General features: G+C 44.7%; 1 protein-coding gene across 6 annotated transcripts in view; it reads left to right on the top strand.

Moving 5' to 3' along the window:
* The window catches only part of PATJ (PATJ crumbs cell polarity complex component), a 1,201,300-nt gene that overhangs the window by 481,276 nt on the left and 699,475 nt on the right, over positions 1-20,549 (top strand). For all 6 annotated transcript variants that reach the window (XM_069232550.1, XM_069232545.1, XM_069232547.1 and 3 more), the window contains one exon: positions 4,093-4,467. In XM_069232550.1, the coding sequence (XP_069088651.1) occupies positions 4,093-4,467 (375 nt within the window). The remainder of the gene's footprint in view (positions 1-4,092; positions 4,468-20,549) is intronic.

Here is a 20,549-nt window from a genome sequence, read left to right as displayed (position 1 = left end):
ACCAGTTGACGACTTTTGATCTTCCGCCGGAAGTCTGCAATGTTATATTGGCAGCCAGGCGTCCCTCCACCAAAACTGTATACGCCTGTCGATGGAAAAAATGTGTGGCATGGTGCACCAACAAATCTATTGATCCCCTCTATCCGAGGTTCTTCTATTCATTCTTTCTTTGGCACAGCAGGGCTCTGCTTTGGGCACCCTCAAAGAGTATTTATCTGCCCTTTCAGCCTTCCTAAGGTAACCTGATCAGCCCTCACTTATTAAATCTCCTATTGTGAGTCGATTCCTCAAAGGTCTCACCCATTTCTTTCCTCCCACTCCATTTATGATGCCTCAGTGGGACCTCAATCTTGTCCTTACTTATTTAATGTGTATTCCCTTTGAGCCAATGCACAATTGTCCCTTACGGCTCCTCACCTTCAAAACTGTCTTTCTTGTTGCCATCACTTCTGCTCGCAGGGTGAGTGAGCTTCAAGCCCTTTCGTCTAAACCTCCATACTTGTCTGTGCACCCTGACAAAGTGGTGTTGCGCACTAAGTCTTTCTTTCTTCCAAAGGTGGTTACGCCTTTTCATGTAGGCCAGTCCATCACCCTGCCTACTTTCTACGCACCCCCACATCCTTCTCATGAAGAGGAGAGACTCCACCGTCTGGACCCAAAAAGAGCATTGGCATTCTAGCTTAATCGTACTAAAGATTTCTGGGTGGACGATCAACTCTTTGTTGAGTATGTGGGTGCGAAAAAAGGGAAGACGGTGCAAAAACGTACCATCTCTTTATGGGTACTTCTTTGCATCAAAATGTGCTATGCTTTGGCCAAGAAGCAACCCCCTGAGGGCTTGTGTGCTCATTCCACCAGAGCAACTGCTGCTTCCACTGCGTTAGCATGCGGAGTTCCTTTCCTGGATATCTGCCAGGCAGCTACGTGGGCGCCCTGCACGCGTTTGCTAAACACTACTACCTGGACAGTCAGGTCCGTCGGGATGGCTACTTTGGTCATTCGGTCCTGCAGGACTTCCTAGTATGATCTTGGTTTGCAGCCCACCTCCGAAGATGGCATTGCTTGGGTATCTATTCTAAGGTAAGGAATCTGCAACTAGAAGTCTCTATCAGATGTTCAAGTTACTTACCTTCAGTAACAAAATATCTGGTACAGACATATTCTAGTTGCAGATTCCTTACCGCCAACCCATCCTCTCCGCTTACAAACTGATTTCTAGGGACAGGGATTCCCCCTTCAGGTCCTTAGCTCTGGCGCACCAATCTCAGTGTTCTTAGTGGCTCTGCACTTTGGTGTGGAAAGTCGTTAAAAAAAAAACTGACGCCACTGCGCAAAGGCGGTGTCTATGTACTACTCCCGATGTCATCACGGCGACTACGTCACCAACAATGCACATGGAGTCGACCGACGCCACCTACCGATTGCCAAGGGTATTGCTCGAAGAAGAATCTCTGGATCCAGTCTGAAACCTGGGTGAAATTCTAAGGTGAGGAGTCTGCATCTAGAATATGTCTCTACCAGATATTTTGTTACCGAAGGTAAGTAACTTGTACGTTACCACCGCTGTTTGTGTCATTCAGGGGATTTTTGGAGGGCCCCACCAGAGAGGAAATAATAGACTTCATGGAAGCCTCAAATGAGACTATGTTGGTTTTAAACATAGTAATTAGCATGTTGGCTGCCACAGCAGTTTTGACTGCAGATGTATTTTGCAGTGGATATGGAGAACCATCATAATATCCTCCATAGAGACACAATAAAATACATACTTTTGAGCTTAGATGGGATTCCAAGACAATTTGGTAAATATCTCATTATTAGTCCTACTTATTTATAGTGTGGAGCAGCACCCCCTTTTATAATGGCTGATCCAGAACTACTAGAAAAAGGGTTTAGCTTTTGGAAATTCATATACTGTCTTTCATTCCATCGCTGTGTTTGCTTTTCCTGAGCATTCTCAGCTTCAGCACAATTTTTTTCTTACAAGTTTACACTGAAATGCATCCTTCTAAATTGTGCATCAGACATAAAGTAATTGACATTGAACATGCAGTTGCTCAAATCTTAATTAAGACCTTCAGTGATCCTAGCCAGTGGCAATCACCTTCCTGATCTCTGGGTTTAGCGTGGCACCTCCTCCTTAGCTCCATAACTCAGCATGATTTGAATTCACCAATCTCCCCCATTCCAGATAGCACAGCAGGCAGAGACTAAATAAAGATCCTCTGAACACCACATTGAAGTTTCACCATACCATACGCTTAACTAACATTATCTGTGTTCGTACCTCTTAAGTAGACCACATCACAGGCTATAGCCTCCAACCATGCCAACTCCAAGAAGGAAGCTGTAACTATATCAATGTTGTTCTGCTATCTCCATGACAGACGCCCTACCCTACAATTACAAAATATTGAATCTCTAAGAGCCATCACACCTGTTAGCAAGTAAAAGAAGTGACACCAGTGGTAGTCACTACCTACCTCCCTCACCCTTCCTGCTGATACTGTTGCTTTTGAGTGGATCTGTTTAATCAAGCAATTAGTTATCTGCAGGACTACTCAACATTTCACTAAGTAATAGAATTTGGATAGGCAGATTCAGGTAATGATGATATGGCCATCTAGAAACATTTTATAAAATCAGATGCTATGGGCAGGAAGATGTATTGGGTAGGGCAAAATTGTGCCACTAGTGCAAAAAAACAAAAAGCTGGTAAGAGCTAACTGGGTTTTGCCTGCTGAAACATGTGACTTTTTATCAATAGTTGGTGAGGTGTTGGATAGTTAATAGGAAAAGGCTTCAAGAGAAAGTGATGAAATGAAAAAAGCCATGAGCCCAAAAATATGTAAGTAAAGACGAAGTATACTCTGGCAATAATAGGATATACTTTTTATGATGTCTTTCAAGACTTAGATCCATAAAGAATGGTATAAATAGCTGGAGTGCTCTGTATAGTTGCTGAATAGATTGTGAATGGTATCCAGTGGGATGACAAAATCAGTATCAAATCTGCCTTTTTGTTAGCACTTTATCAGTGTCATTGAAAAAGGGCTGGTGGACACTTACGATTTTATACATATGTAATTGTAATGAAAAAGTGGAATAGATTAGGAGGAATTTAAGACAATTCGGAGTGGTTGCAGCAATGGCGCCACATATTCGGTGTATCAAGTTCAAAATCTTGCATTTGGTTTGAGTAAAGCCTGAGATCAGTAGTGAGGGGAAGAATATTCAAGGCCACTGGACAGGAAAAGGGTTGTGGGATTAATATACTTGATGACCCTACATTTGTCAGTGTGTGAACAAGTAATGGGGAGAACCAGGAATATCTTATGTTGCTTGGTCAGCGTTTTTATTCAGCACAGAAAGTATTACATTACCACTGTGTAAATCATTGATGAGGCCTCACCTCATGAGCGCTGTGTCCAGTTTAGGGATTCTCATTTTAAAAAAACATCAAGATTATTACAGTTTGACCAAAGGAGAGCTCCCAAGAACAGCAGAGGGCCGGTATCAGAAATCTCAAGTAGAGGAATGCAAGAGCTTGAATCAGCATTGTCTGACTGGTAGAGTCCACTGAGATGTTTAAATACTCATAACTTTGCCACAGTAGAGGGGCTAAGTACATTTCAGCAATAGGGTGGTTATAGAGGCTGTTGGGGAGGGAGGGAGGCATGGGAGCTACGCAAGATTATTGCTTATAAACTGGTTGGACGATGTGTGGTGCTGCCTTTCTTTTCGAGTGATGGGCCAAAATATGAAACACTTAACGTTTTTGGGGAAGACGCAGTGTAGTAATCATGGTGTATGAGTAAAGGTAGCGCTGATCACTAAGGTGAGTCTATGGTGTATATGTTTCTGACAGTCCTCCTTTGCCATAAATGTCTATGATTGGAATTTCTGTATAAGTGAAAGATATAGCTGAAAATAAGTGCTGTCTCCATAAAATGTGCAAATTGCTATAATCTAGCATGGACTATCTATTGTATTGTACTAGTAAGAAAAACTGTTTCAGACCAACATTTTTCCTAGGTTGTTTTTGCAGTGAGAGTCCATTATATGTTACATTATGCATTTTTTTCTCTATAGGTTTTTAGAAAGCAGGCATTTTCAAAAGAAGAACTTGTGGATGAGCCAACACTACATATGGGAAGATTTCATTTTCAACGCAGCGAAAGCGGTAGTACCAAGGAGTCATGGGAAATGCATGAACTGGAGGGAATTGGGGAGGAGCGTGAAATGCTTGTTGATGAAGATTACGAAGTGGAAGGGGAATATTTGCAAACCAACGATGACAACATGCCCCTTGAAACTCTCAGTACACACTCCCACTCCACAACAGGGAAGGACCACAGCTACACTGAAAACTGGCTAAAGGAGGTGGAGCAGAGTGTAGCCGCAGAATCAGAGATGCACAGACCCTCCAAGCAACCACCCGACTTTACTTATAAGGAAACAACAACGGTAAGAAAACTGCTATTTACAATACAAAAAAACTGCACAGCAGTAGAAGAGCCCTCTTTATTTTAAATAATATGTAACTTGAGCAGTCTTCTGATTGTGATGGCACCATCTGGTTCTGGTGACACATGATCTCCCATATTGTCACCCTCACCACAGTTGTCATGATGGGAGGACGGTTGGACACAAAGGCTCTGATTCCAGGCGAGATTGCTAGTATGGTAAATATTGATTGCTCGGGCTTCAATATTTATCAGATGCCTTGTTTGTGAACCGTTATGCTTAACACAAGAAAGCATGGGGGATTATTCACGTTTCCCTATTCTGAGGTATACAAGGCGCGCATTGTGCTACTTACCCACCTTATTTAATCCCAAGTTGTCCTGATGGAAAACACCTAGGTGTGTGTCTTTGGTGCCAAGGTTGTAATACAGTTGGAAACAAAGCGGAGTTGTGTATAATTTGGTCACTAGTCAGAATCAGTAACAAGTCTGAGAAGAAAATTATTGTTAATATGTACACACAGAAACAATTTGATACCAAGTAATTTTTTTGTGACTGAGTCCAGTCCGTGACATAATACTTGACTGCATCTGTGCTGGTGAGGTCTTTTTAGGTCCTCCAGTTCATTGAACTCCCAATCTCTGCCATGTACTGTGATTAACATTGTAAGTGGTTCAAGAGTCTGTATCAAATGTCTAGGTTTTGGAGCTAAGAGCTAAGACATAGACCTTCATCCTCTTGAGCAATGTCTCTTAAGAGAAAGCAGCTGAAATTTAACTGTTGCAGTTGTAAGTGAAGGCTAGTTTTTATTTGTTCTCCAGCAGTGGTGGTCTGGCTGGCCTGCTGTACTGCAAGAGATAGTCTAGGATAGCTCTGCAGGTTCCTGCCTTGGGTATGGGTCTCGTGTGCAAGCCGTGGGCTATTTGAAACTCCAGAGCAGGAGAAAAAATCTGTTCCATCAAAGTATGGAGGAAGGAGCCACCATCCAAATGAATAAGGTACACTGTTCCACAGGGAAAGATCACAGGTCGAAAAGGGCACTCTAAGAGTAGAAGACAGGGCCCTCACACACCTAACGGATGTCATGCTTCATCATAGGGACTGCTCCTCGTCGGGTTGGCACTGCAATATCCGACCTGCCCCTTGAGGGGGCTCTTTGCCAGAGATCTTTTTGAATGTGTGCCTTGGTTGAGCGTAGATTCAGACCTACTAGGAGAAGTGGGAAGCTGGAGGAGGTGGAATGAAATTGGCTCTAGACCCTACCAACTGTATGTTTATTTTATGCGAGGAGTCTAGGTCAAGGTTAAAAGCAAGAGGAGTGGGAGAGGAGATAATGTTCCTCCACTCTACCAAAAAAGAAGTGGGGAGAAGGAAAAATGAATCCTTCATCCCTGGAAAATGGTTGACATGTTTCACGTCTGTGTTGCCCATGAGGATCAGTTGGCGTTTCTTCAGGATTAAAAAACAAAGAAACTCCTAAGCTTCACTAAGGAACTCAAATGTATGAGGTAAGTAAAAGGAATATAACTTACATAAATAACTACGCAAAAAAACCTAAATAGGTTTGGACCTGGGAAAACAAAAGAGGAGGAAAAAAATATACAGTTATTTGTATCATAAAATCAGCGTTGAGATAGTCCCAGACACTCTGTGAAAACATGCACGTGTGCTGTGAGTCACGGTAACAATATGACTCATCGTGAACACGCCAATTCCATGTGTAGATCACCATGATAGGCTTAACACAGCAAGCTAGGCATCTTACCCTCCTATATTAGGGAATGAGCCCCTTGGGAAAATGCGAGCAGAGGAACTACTGTGGCCCTGAAATACACAAGAACTAGAACATGAAAAACTGATATTATGTGGCTAAATTGCTACAAATGAAAAGGCACATGGGGGATATATAGTTACCGCCCTGTATACGTGAGAGATCAAGCACATACCACTGTATTAAGGAGAAAGCCACACTGGGTGCATGGACATGATAAATAATCTCTTGTGTTACATGCGGTATATGTAAAAAAAAATATTTGTGGCCGCTATTCAGAACCCACTGGTTAGGCTGGCATCAGAGTGCATGGTATACATATGTAGAGGGTCATATGGGCTGCCATCTGCAATATAGACCCTGTATGGTGGACAGATGGTGTGGTAGCGGTGACACCATTAGGCAGAGAATATAGGGGTAGGGAACTCAATGAAAGGCATATTAGCCTGGGGAGCTAGTTTCACATAGTCAAAGGCATATATAAAAATACAGTGGGCGGTACAGCAGAAATGGACCACCATAAGTGCAGATAAAGAAGAAAAGGGGGGCTCACAAATCAGTGGGTTCCTGTAAGCAATAACACAAGAACATGGCATGGAGCAGAGATGGGAAGATAACCAAAGTGGGTTATCAAACCCACACACTGAAGTATACCCGGTAACCACACCCCCAAAGATACCGGGGTCTCGGGCATCGCCGAGGGTTAGTCACGGACGGCATGTCCATGATGAGAAGATAACCAGATCATAAGGCTGAGTGTAATCTGAAAATACTTTGAGAGATCCTGCTTATTCACCGGAATCTGGAGTGGAAACAAATGAGGCTAACACTAGGGCACAATAGCCTGGCAGAACAGGTCCCCGCTGCACGGGCAAAGCAAAGTTTTAGGAAAAATGAAGGAATGTTCTACTCCGAATTGCCTGGTGAAGTCCCCATGCTGAGACCTATCCGTCAGCCGCAAACCCGGAAGTGAAGGGTTTGGTTAGCCTCCAAGTATAAGATTGAGTCGCGGGTGGAGGAATCTATCGGGAAATAGCATTAGTGACAAGAGAACACATGCGGGAGAGGTGGAGCCGCCCATTATTCGATGTAGAAAGAGGATTCGTCTTTACGCCGTATGTATATGCAAGGCTTACTGGAGCCATGCAGAGTAAGTAGGGAATGATAGAATCAAAAAAGGGACTTGTAACCATGTCCTATTGTAGCACTTGCTCTGTTACTGGCACCTTGGAGCCAGAGCAAAGTGACAGACAAGGTTCCCTTTGCTACACTAGCTGGAATTCTACTATGTACCACAATGGAATGGAGGTGAAAAAATCCCTGTAAGACACCAGTTTCTAAAAAGAATAAAGAGAATGTATAGTAAGTCATGAGGTGATGGTATAAAGACATATACCAGTGCTGCAGAAAGTGACATACCTGAAATGGTACCGTGATGTAATCAGCAATTACAGACATGCTCTATGTACAGATAATGGTAAAGAGGTAGAATGTCACATTTTGATTAAACAGTCATGTTAGGATAAGGTACATGTCTAGTCAGGGAAATTAGCTAAGTAAGTAAATGAAACTCCCATAGGTCTTCATGTGCTCGAAGTTCATCCATTGTATATCATCAAGTCCAGTGATGTGAGTCTTAAGTTGAAACACCCAACGTTGTTCCCTCTCTAGTAGGTTTTTTGGGTTTATCATCTTGGGTGCATGGACAAGATAAATAATCTCTTGTGTTACATGTGGTATATGTAAAAAAAAAAAAAACTTTTGTGGCTGCTATTCAGAACCCACAGGTTAGGCTGGTATCAGAGTGCATGGTATACATATGTAGAATGGCATGTGGGCAGCTTTCCATAATACAGACCCTGTGTGGTGGACAGATGGTGTGGTAGCTGTGACACACCAGTAGGCAGGGGTGATAGGGGTAGGGAACTCGTTAAAAAAGGCATGTTAGTCTGGGGGAGCTAGTTTCACATAGTCAAAGGCATATATAAAAAAAAACAGTGGGTGGTACAGCAGAAATGGACCATTAAAAGTGCAGATAAAGGAGCCAGCATGTCATACCCTCAGTGCTTTTAGAAACTCCTGAAATCCAAACGTTGCCCTGTCCAATCCTGTCCTCCAGAAACACTTTACCCCTATGAAGGAGCCAAATCTCTCAACCCAAGTGTAGTGCTGTGTTGAGTTTATGATGAAGTTCCTCTGCTGCAGCCAAACAACGCTCCATTGAGTAACATCTTTTCTAAATGGCAGAGATGTCAGCATAAATGGAACTGATCTCATCATTCATCTCTGCTGTGCTCTCTTGCACCACAGACTTGGAGATCTTGATGGAGGGGAAATCCCACATTTCACTCTTGCTGCAGGGTCAACCTCTGCTCAGCATGCCTGGTCATTTTTGAGGGTACAGACAGCGCCCCCTCACACAGTTCTGTTGGGTCGATCATAGCTGGTGGAGTAATTTCCTGTCAGCCACCTTCTGTTCCCACTGTTGCAACACAGCAATCAGTGAGGCTCGTTTTGGTGGTCCAGAGAGGCATGGTGGAGGCCAGTCTTCATTGGGAGCTCTCATATATCCAGATGTCCCCAAGTGTGAAAGACCTCTCACCTCGGATGTCTTGGCTTTTACTGTATTACCACTAGTATGTCAGTCATTACCCTTAGCATCAGGTGAATATGCATTAGCAGAGGGGTCAGTAGGAGAGGTAATGGATGGCTATCTTCTTACTCAAAGCCATATGCCCACCTTCACAGCCCATCTTATTTTGGGGATTCTCTTTTGTAGGAAGTTGGCTCTGTGTATATACTATCTCAAAGTTAGAGATAATGTGCACAGAGTCCAAGGGTTTCCCTTCGAGGTAAGATAGTGGCAAAATTAGATAATTCTAATGCTCTATTTTGTGGTAGTGTGGTTGAGCAGTAGGCTTATCAGAGGGTAGTGTTAAGCATTTGTTGAACACATAGACAATAAATGAGGAACACACACTCAACAACTTAACTCCAGGCCAATAGTTTTTTTATATAGAAAAATATATTTTCTTAATTTATTTTTAGAACCACAAGTTCAAGATTTGAAGTAAATACATAAAATGCAAGGTACTACACATAGGTAATTTAGGGACGTTGAATTAGAGCAATAACATACAGTTTTAGTCAAAATAAAAAAGTGGACACAGAGCAAAAATCAACAGTTCCTTGGGGAGGTAAGTAATGGTTAGATTGGTAGGTAAGTAAAGCACTTACAAGTCTAAGTTCCTGACCATAGGCACCTCACCGTTGGGGGTTCAAGGCAACCCCAAAGTTAGCACACCAGCAGCTCAGGGCCGGTCAGGTGCAGAGGTCAAAGAGGTGCCCAAAACACATAGGCGCCTATGAAGAACAGGGGTGCTCCGGTTCCAGTCTGCCTACATGTAAATACCTGCGTCTTTGGAGGGCAGACCAGGGGGGGTTTTGTAGAGCACTGGGGGAGGCACAAGTAGGCACACAAAACATACCCTCAGCGGCACAGGGGCTGCCGGGTGCATTGTGCAAAGCAGATGTCGAGTTTTGTATTGGATTCAATGAAGGGACCCGGGGGTCACTCTAGCAGTGCAGGCAGGGCACAGGGGGGCTTCTCGGACCAGCCACCAACTGGGCTAGACAGACGGTCGCCTGGGGGTCCCTCCTGCACTGAGGTTTGGTTCCTTCTGGTCCTGGGGGCTGCGGGTGCAGTGCTTGGTCCAGGCATCGGGTCACTTGAGAAGCACCTCCACCCAGTACAGGCTTTGTTCCTGGCAACAGAGTGACAAAGGCACTCTCCCCATGTGGCCAGAAACTTGTCTGGTTGTGGCAGGCTGGCAGAACTGGTCAGCCCCTCACTAGAAGTCGGATTGGTATTCAGGGAGCATATCTAAGATGCCCTCTGTGTGCATTTTACAATAAATTCCACACTGGCATCAGTGTGCATTTATTGTGCTGAGACGTTTGATACCAAACTTCCCAGATTTCAGTGTAGCCATTATGGAACTGTGGAGTTTGTGTTGGACAAACTCCCAGACCATATAATCTTATGGCTGCCCTGTACTTACAATGTCTAAGGTTTTCCTTAGACACTGTAGGGACATAGTGCTCATGCACATGTGTCCTCACCTGTGGTATAGTGCACTCTGCCTTAGGGCTGGAGGGGTGACTTACCTATGCCACAGGCAGTGTGAGGTTGGCATGGCACTCTGAGGGGAGTGCCATGTCGACTTAGTCATTTTCTCCCCACCAGCAAACACAAGCTGTGAGGCAGTGTGCACGTGCTGATTGAGGAGTCCCGAGGGTGGTATAAGACATGCTGCAGCCCTTAGAGACCTTCCCTGGCATCAGGGCCCTTGGTACCAGGGGTACCTTTTACAAGGGACTTATCTGAGTGCCAGGGCTGTGCCAATTGTGGAAGCAAAGGTATAGTTTAGGGAAAGAACACTTGTGCTGGGGCCTGGTTAGGAGGGTCCCAGCACACTTTCAGTCATAACTTGGCATCAGCAAAAGGCAAAAAGATAGGGGTTAACCATGCCAAGGAGGCATTTCCTTACATCTCTCTTTTAGGAACAGGTAGGGCTTAGCCTCTGGGCTGTTCTGCCTACTGTTAGCCCATGCAAGACATTTGTAAAACTCACAGACAGGTCTTGAAAGAATTTTCCATCTTGAAATGAGTCTAGCCTCACTGGCTGAGAGTCTCAATTAATACTTGAGGTAAGATAGTTCAGTGGGCTGAGTGCTCACCAGGACATACTGGTGAAAGATATAAATCTCAAAACTGCAGACATAATTGTTTCCTCTTTTCAAGGTGAAAAAAATCCATATAATTGACTTTGGTAATATTATTTGATCAAATAAACAATTCAGTGTATGGGTTATGCTATGCAATAGGTCGTTGTTCAAACCAATACCGACTTACAAGCTCTAGACCTGATGACTGCCCCATATCCCTAAAAGCAAATAACATTCTTTACTTGACTGAAATGATGATTGCGGAGAATGGTTGATGTAAGTACTCATCTAGGGGATAGTGTATTGTCACCAGATTGGTTTTCTGTTGATGGCACTGTGGTATACAGCCACTTTCAGGATTATGAGAAGGAAGGTTTGGATCTATATGCACGCATGTCCCTTCTCTTCCAAAGCACCCATGTTTTGAAAATATTGAGCTCCTTCCATGTGTCATTTTAGATACACATGGTATGCATATCCATGCTGTTAGAAATGGGGTCTTTGGTTGGCAGTCATGTTACCACCGTCCAAGCAAGGACCCTCACTCTAGTCAGGGTAAGTCTCACACAATCCAAACTATCCTGTGCCCACCCTCTGGTAGGTTGGCACTGAGCAGTCAGGTTTAACTTAGAAGGCAATGTGTAAAGTATTTGTGCAATAAATCATGCAATAACACAGTAGAACCCCACAAAAATACACCACACCGTGTTTAGAAAAATATATAATATTTATCTGATAAGATGCAGGTCAAATCGATCAAGATTCAATACGTTGAAATATCATTGAAAAAAATGATCTAAAGTGTCTTTAGTCTTCTAAAAAGCAACAAGTGTGTCCTGCATGCACAAAGTACCTGGTTTGCGTTCAAATTCTCTGCAAGGGTCCGCAGAGGAGAAGAAGCGTGGAAAACGGGAGGTGTGCGAAGATTTTTCCGGCGCACACAGATGATGCGTCGTTGAGTTTTCACGCAGGGCAGGCTTTGCGTCGATTTCCGGCACATAGACTGGGATCCTCATTGAGTTGCGGGGTTTTCGGATGCTCGTGGACGATGCGTTGAAATCCTGCACTTGCAGGACGAAGTCACAGGTGCTGCGTCGATCCGGTGGGCGTTGTGTGGAGATTTCTACTGCACGGCGGGCACTACATCAATTCCTCTCAGGAAGTCAGGCTGTGTCGTTCCGGCTCGGCTTTGCATTGATCCAGTGGGCCGTGCATCGAATTTCCAGTCTCTACGCTGGCACTGCATCAGTCTTATTCTTGTGAAGTCAGGCTGCGTCATTCCGGTTTGGCGTGTGGTGATTTTCTCACCACCATGCAAGCTGTGCATCGGTTCTTGCAGGCTGTGCGTCGATTTTGGCTGCAGAAGGAGTTCTCTTGCAGGAATGAAGTCTTTTTGGTCCTGAGACTTCAGGGAACAGGAGGCAAGCTCTATCCAAGCCCTTGGAGAGCACTTCTCAGCCCAGCCAGAGAGCAGCAAGACAGCAGGGCAACAGCACGGTAGTAGTCCTCTAGAAAAGCAGTCAGCTGAGTCCTTTAGGCAGCCAGGCAGTTCTTGTCAGGTTGCAAGTTCTGGTTCAGGTTTTCTTCTCCAGGAAGTGTCTGCAAGGTAGAAGTGTCTTACTCAGAAGTGTCTGAGTTGGTAGGGTAAGAGACCCTGCTTAAATACCCAAATGTTCCTTTGAAGTGGGGGAGACTTCAAAGAGTGGCTTAGAAGTGCACAAGGTCCCCTTTCAGTTCCATCCTGCCTGCCAGGGTTCCAGTGGGGGATGTGGCAGTCCTTTGTGTGAGAGTAGGCCACTGTCCTTTGACATGCAAATGTCAGGCCCTCCACCCTCCCAGCCCAGAAAGACCCATTCAATATGCAGATGTATGCAAGTGTGACTGAGCATCCTGTGTTTGTGGTTTGTCTGAGTGACGGCACAAGGGAGCTGTCAACTAAACCTAGCCAGGCGTGGATTGTAAGGCACAGAAGGATTTAAGTGCAGAGAAATGCTCACTTTCTAAAAGTGGCATTTCTAAAATAGTAATATTAAATCCAACTTCACCAGTCAGCAGGATTTTGTATTGCCATTCTGGCCATACTAAATATGAACTTGTTACTTCTTTCAGATCAGTATCTACCACTTCAACGGCATATGAGGGTAGCCCTAATGTTAACCTATGAAAGGAGCAGACCTCACAGCAGTGTAAAAACGAATTTAGGAGTTTTACAGTACTAGGACATATAAAGGTACATGTCCTGCCTTTTAGCTGCATAGCACCCTACCCTATGGGTTACCTTGGGCCTACCTTAGGGGTGACTTATATGTAGAAAAGGGGGAGTTTAAGGCTTGGCAAGTACTTTTAAATGCCAAGTCGAATTGGCACTGAAACTGCTCACACAGGCCTTGCAATGGCAGGCCTGAGACATGGTTAAGGGGCTACCTAAGTGGGTGGCACAATCAGTGCTGCAGGCCCACTAGTAGCATTTAATCTACAGGTCCTGGGCACATATAGTGCACTTTACTAGGGACTTATAATTAAATTAAATAAGCCAATTGGTTATGATCCAAGATCACCATGTTTTAAGGGAGAGAGCACTTTAGCACTGGTTAGCAGTGGTAAAGTGCGCAGAGTTCTAAAACCAGCAAGAACAGTGTCCAAAAAGTGGAGGGAGGCTGGCAAAAAGTTAGGGGTGACCACCCTAAGGCTGTCAGGTCTACCACCTGCCTTCTAGTGTTGAGCTTGGACATTTGCGAGTTGTTTTAATTCGAAGAAGTCTTTTGAGGCACTAGATGCACTGTAGCTCTTCCTTGGTCCACAAGGAGTATGGGCACAATATCCATGTTAGATTGTTTTTTTCTGCTTTCGGGTTCAGACATACTCTAAGAAGGCTATGAGTCTGTTTTTTGTTTACACATGTTTGAGGCCTGCAAGGTCCAGATTCAACACTGACATTTTGTATGAACTGCCTGATCTTTGACAGCTCTACATTTCTGTACTGCACTGGACACCTCAGAGGACCACCAGCTACTGTTCGATGCCTACGATGCTGGGGGACTCGCTGCACCCTTTGGGAACTGTAAATCCTCCCTTAACCCTCAACACTGAAGAATGCAGACCAGAGGTGCTCCCAGTGCAACTTGAGGTATATGTGGTGGAATCGCCACAAAGTCTGAAATCTATAACTCTTCCCATCAACCACATTGATGCGTCCTGCAAGTCCTGCTTTGCCTTCCTCTCCAAAAAGACCTTACGATACCGCAGGGATAGGTCCTGGGTATGCCAGAAAATATACCAGCAAGCATCCTTGAAACTCTGGACACTTTTAGAGAGAAGGATCCCTTTGGTGAAGAAGTAGGTGATCACACAGAACCAAGAGAAATCACTAGGAGTGCCCCCACTTCATGTTCACCATCTATGTCTTCCTTCCAAATAGTTATAAAACCCTCAGTGACTACTTTCCTTTTGTGGTTTATATTTCCCACTAGAGTACTAGTAGTCAAAAGCATCATCATAGGATCTTGCCTCCTGCAGGAGGTAAAGTCTCTTTTTTTCAAGAGACATAGTGGGATCTGTGCACTAAATGACAGTTAAAATTGCCTACCATCCTCTTTTGATAGGTTCCTTTATTAAGCAAACAGGGCCTGGGATGAAAATAAAAGCAAGTGAGATGCGCAGGGGTCACCTTAATCAGTCCGTCAAATCGATGTTAGTAAAATGGTCGACATGTTTCAGCCCTCTTGCACCCTAAGGTTGACTGCTTTCATCAGGACCAGTGCTATACCAGATCCTTAAGGTACCTGAGGAGACACTTTCCCCAACAGTGCCATGAATTCAGTAACTCCTTCAGCAGGAGTCTTCCATTGTAAACACCTAAAACATGAAAGAGATGGACCAGATTCATCATCTTAAACAAATCTTAATGTGTAATATATCATGTGTATATCACCTCCTTTTTCTACTATTGTGTGGTACTCTAAAGTTTAATAACTGTTCATATATGCTAAATAGCACCCTTATCCTTTGTTTGATCATATCATAAGGAACAGCCACACAACCCAGTGTATGTTGTCGAACTAAAAATATTGGCTAAAAAGAGTTTGATCAATGGACACAGTCGCACACTCAAAACATGAAAATTGTGATAAGATCAATGGGATTGCTAGGTAAACCTCTTCGTACAGTGTCCTTTTTTGTGAAAAACATCCATACAGATCTCCTATGTTACCTGTTGACATACCTTATAGTATGCTGTTGGGGGCTCCATAAGGCTGCTGTGGGAGAACCATGATTCTCGTGATAGTACGAAAAACAAATAGGTGATAGATCAAATACAAAATTAAATGACAAAGTGACCCTCTCTCTGTTTTTAAATTGATGTCGAGAAAAACATTTTTGAGAGCGATTTATGAAAAGTATTTTTGAGAGCCATATGAAAAAAAGTTTTATTTGTCATCCTACAGCTAAGGACATAGAGGGGTGGTAAATTAACTATATTAGGGATAAGTCTGTCTCTCTTTTTCTCTACACCAATTTGAAAGTAGAGTGTACCTTTTGTAGCTTCCTTCTCCCTTTTTTGATTTTTTTTAATGGATCACACAGGTCCAGCATGAGTCCTGGGCCAGAGAGTGTATCCTGGAGCAGCTTGGAGTATGAGGAGGCGCGAGACATCAAACCAATGCCAAAGTCTACTGGCCCTTGAACCAACAAGACACCATGGTAGTAAGAACCACACTCATCTTCAAAGCCCATGCCACCAAATCAAGGTTGCATAAGAGGTCCACTCTGAGGTTGGGCACAGCTCCTACAGGAGCTGGACATTGATCCATAGCATGGAGAAAAGAAAGTCACCTCGAGGGCCCCTGGTACACTTGGGCTCTGTTCAGCACTGAGAGAAGGCTTCAGGGTCTATCTAGTCCCTGCCAAAGTGTGTTGAGCACCTAAAGTCAATACCAAAGGAACACCAAAGCCAGCGCCAAAGATGCCATTGATGCCAAAAGTGTAGTTGGCAGCTGGCTCTGAGGAATCAGCGGCACTAATATTGTAGAAACTGCAGGAAGAGCTCAATGCGAAGCAGAATATCCATTATGGCAAAACCAACTCTTCCGAAGCCCTCAGAGACACTGCCTTGCAAGTTAAAGCTTGACTTTAACAAAATGCTGTCTTCAAAAACTCCTCCCAACCTGGAACTGAAGATGCACAAGGACAGGGGCATGAATCTGTCCTTGCCATTACTGCCTCCTCCTCCTCCACCTCTCACACTTCCACCACCACCCTCACAACATATCAGCTACAATACTTAGATTTAGGTCTATGCAAAATCTTAGCCTTCCATCAGATTTTTTCATAACTATTAAAGGTGATATCCAACTTGGATCCTCCACAGGCCCTATGACCCTTTCTTGTAACATTTCCTGAATCATGTTTTTTTTTTTTTTTACTTCATAGTAAACTACAATAGGTATTCTCCTAAATTTGTGTTGCATTGGTACGGCATTTTTCCTTAAGACAGTTTTGTGCACATATCCTTTCAGTTGGCCGAGTCTGATATCAAAAACATGCTTCACACTATTCATAATTTCTGCTATGGAATCTTCCTCCACCACCATAACCTGGGAAGGAGCCCTAGGATTTACTATTATGTGAAGGTCGTTCTGGTATATCCACCCTAGAATATGAGGTTCATGTTCCACCACATATACTTTGCCACAAATGATTCTTTTATCAAAAGATACATGAGCATTTGTGTATCCCAAAACATCTATTGATTCACCTTGGTATCCTGCTGGCGAGATATCTTTGCGTTTTAATTGCTCTCCAGCCCACTCCCACTCAAATACAGGTTTCGGGATGATTGTATACTTTGACCCAGTATAAATCGTAGGCACAACCGTTAATCAGAAAAATAGCTTTCAGACAGTTTTCTCATTTGTGATCTTTCAACTCTTTCCTCTCACAGTCAACACTCAGGATTTCTATTATGTATCTCATTTTCAGTATTCACACTTTCTGTAACACTAGCTACTTTACTAAATCCCTTTGAGATGCATTTCCTTGCAAAATGGCTAATGTGGCCACACTTCCTACATTCCTTATTATTGGTAAAACAAAATGTTGAGTCTGCCATATGGCTCACACTCCTACAGCAATTACATTTTTTAGATGATTGCTTAGAATGAACAAAACGTTTAGTAGATTTGGCAGAAGCTTTCAACACAGCTGCAGTGTCTGACTCTGACTTGTCACCCACCTCCAATAGCTCATGGTTTCTCTTTTCCAGCTCACACATACGTATGTCAGACTGTTCAACCACTTTTGCTATGTCAATGGCATTGTTCAAGGTATGGGGGTTTAGACGCCCACAATCTCTCTTGCATTTTTTTGCTTTTACATTGCACTATTAGTTGATCACTGATAAGTTCATCAGGTTAATTGTCAACTCTCTTAACCTGGCTACAAACCCATCTATTGAATCTTCTGTTCTGTGTTGCTGAGTATAAAATGTTTATCCGGTCATGACTAAATCCTCTTTGTAGGAGGCTGGCTCAGTTTATGGTGTACACTAGAGCGTGGCACCCTATACGGAGTCCAGGGAACCCTTAGTGATAGTGGTTAGGCATCCAGATAGCAAATGCTGTCTAAGGGTAGCTGAAGGGAGCAGCTGTAGCATATCCAGGAGGAGTGTAAAGCACTTGCAATACCACTATAGTCAGACAGTAACACCCACACAAGAAAGAACCACACAAGTGTTGCAAAAATAAAAGATTCTTTATTACAGCACCAACTACTATACTAGCATTGTTATATCTTCCTTGGGAGATACCTATACACAATATATACTCCAAAGAACAAGCTGAAATAGCATAAAATGTACAGGGCCCTATTTGGGTGGGGTGGTGGCAAAACATATACTAAGTAACTGGAATGCGAAATAGGGAATCCAGCCAAGGTAAGTGTGGTAGTTATCTATGGGCTGGGGAAGAGCAAAAACACCTGAAGCGAGTACAGCAAGTGTCCCCAGCGACCAAGTACAGAGTGGTAACCTACCTGGTCGTCCCATATACTAACACAGGGAAGTCGCGGTTGGAATTCGTGAGTTTCAGGACACTTCAGAGTGGCCCGAGGAAACCCAAAGACAGGAGGAAGGTTGGTGGGGCCACCACCCATGGATAACCAGAAGATAGGAGTACCGACAAAAGGGGACTGGGATGCATAGGGTTGAAAGGGCGTTGGAAACCCTCGCTGAAGTCAGTGGAGGCCTCAGCCGTCCAGCTGCTGCTGCAACCCATGGCCAGGCTCGTGGAACCCAAGGACGGAATCCGGATGTAGGAGACCTGAAAAGAAAGGAGACAGAGTCCAGCACCCTCTGAGGTGCCCAGCTGGTGTAGGTGGCAGTGCCCACCCTCCTAGAGGTGACGTTCCTGCAGGTTGGTGAAGGAAGAAGTCCAGCTTGTGGGGTCCAGGAGCAGGAGAAGATCCTTGGAGTCACCTACCAGCTGTCCCATGTCGGTCACCGGAATTCAGGAGGATAAGTGACCAGCGAGGCCACGAACAAGCACTGGCAAATGTGAGCTGAAGATGAATTTGCAGGTTTTGGGTGACCAGCAAGGTCCAGGAGTCTCTACCCTTGAGGGGGAGTCAGGACTGGCCTCAGCACACAGGGAGACCAGCAGAAATCGTTGGAGCCACCATGAGTGACCCACAGGTGATGGACTCAAGAATTCACAAGGAGGCCCCAGCAGCACAACAAAACAGAAGTCCCACCTCGCAGGAGTTGCAGAACAGAGGCTGGACTTCGGATTGCAGAGTGCTGGAGGCTGGGGCTTCTCGATGCTTGAAGATCTTATAGAGGAAGGGCCAACAAGCCGTGGCAAGAGCAACAGTAGCGGTGCACAGGAGTTCCAGTCCAGTGGCAGGCGCAGGGGCCCATTGTCTAACAGGTTGGTGATAGGCAGAACCCAGAGGAGGCCACAGAACCACCACCTGTGAGCAGAGCCTTTATGTTGTCCGTGGGACAGTAGGATCCACCAGCCAGTTGTCACTGTTTTGGGGTGCATAGAGATGCAGGGGAGTGACTTCTTCACTCCAAGGGTTATGTCTTCGCGCTTCCAGGTGCAAACAGTCCTTGTGACCCTGGAGAATGCACAGCCTTGGATGTTGCAGAATTCTTGCAGGATCCAGAGAAACAATGTTGCAATGGGAGCCTTCCCCCAGAAGGACACTTGTTTTGATTCCAAAGCAAACCAGCAGCGGTTCAAGAGGCCAGGAGTAGAAGATGTCTTGCAGAGAGTTCCTTCTAGATTCTTGCTCGATGAATCTGGGGACCAACCCTCTACCTCTAAAAGGGGCTTGGTCACGCTCTGAAGTGACCCAGCTATCAAAGGGGTGCCAGGGGCCTGTTCCTACCTTGTTTCCAAGATGACAGAATCAACTGGTCACTCCCCTGTCCTTTGTGTGGTTTTGCGCCAGAGCGGGAACCAGGGTTTCAGACAGGGTTATGGAAGGAGGGCACCAAATGTGCTCTTCAGAGCAGTATGGTGGCGCTCAGAGGCCACCCCACACCAGCCCATAGACACCTAATACAAAGGGGGAGGTGGGCACACCTCTTCCTTGCAGGAAATCCTTTGTTCCGCCCTCTGCTGCTTGAGTCTGGCTCACCAGTAAAGGGCAGAACAGTGTCTGTGGTCATCCACAGAGTGGGCTGGCAGGCAGACCCCATGAGGCTGCTCGGGCAGAACTGGGGGGTCCTCTGAATAACGCCCAGAGTACAGGGGATCATGCAACTGGCACTAGAATCAGTGTAGGTGCATGATTCCAACATGTTTGATACCAAACATACCTAGGTTCGGAGAAGCCACTATGTAGTTGAACCACTTGTGTTGACCAGTGTCCACTACATACCTCAAGATGGTTTCCCCACACTTACAAATCCCAGGGAATGTAGTCTCATACCTAGGGACATGCACCCTGCCCTTGGGCTGAAGGGCCTACCAGAGGGGTGACTTATAGTGTCTAAGGGCAGTGAAAGGGTGCATGCACTATATCACACAGGCTGCAATGGCAGGCCTGCAGACACACTTTGCATGGGCTCCCATGGGTGGCACAATACAGGCTGCAGCCCATGGGTAACTCCTGGTGTACTGTCCTAGGTACCTAAGTATCATATACTAGGGACAAACATGGGTGCCCAAGTATGCTAATTGTAGGTGTAAAAAGTTTACCAGTAACCAAATTTGGAGGAGAGAGCACAGGCACTGGGGTCCTGGTTAGCAGGCTCCCTGTGCACTACAGTCTAAAGACACTGACACCAGGCAAAAATTAGGGGTAAGTATGTCAAAAATATGCTACTTTCCTACACTCTTATTTCGACGATTGGATTTCCCATCTGCATCTTGCCTCTCTAAACATCTTGTATTGGTTGACCATTTGCTTCAGGAGCTTGTGGCAAATATCTAAAATCAAGTTGACTTTCTTTTCCAAGAGTCCCTAAAAGTAGAGCTTCCTTGTGAGCTGGACAAGACTCCTGACCATCTAAAGCTTCCAAATAGTTATTGAACATTAGAATCCAATTATCCCATGAAATTGGAGGAGTATCTGCCTG

This window comes from Pleurodeles waltl, chromosome 4_2, assembly GCF_031143425.1.
Source record: "Pleurodeles waltl isolate 20211129_DDA chromosome 4_2, aPleWal1.hap1.20221129, whole genome shotgun sequence".
NCBI lineage: Eukaryota > Metazoa > Chordata > Amphibia > Caudata > Salamandridae > Pleurodeles > Pleurodeles waltl.
The sequence above is the reverse complement of the archived record's forward strand: the minus strand, read 5'-3'. Positions and strand labels throughout refer to the sequence as shown.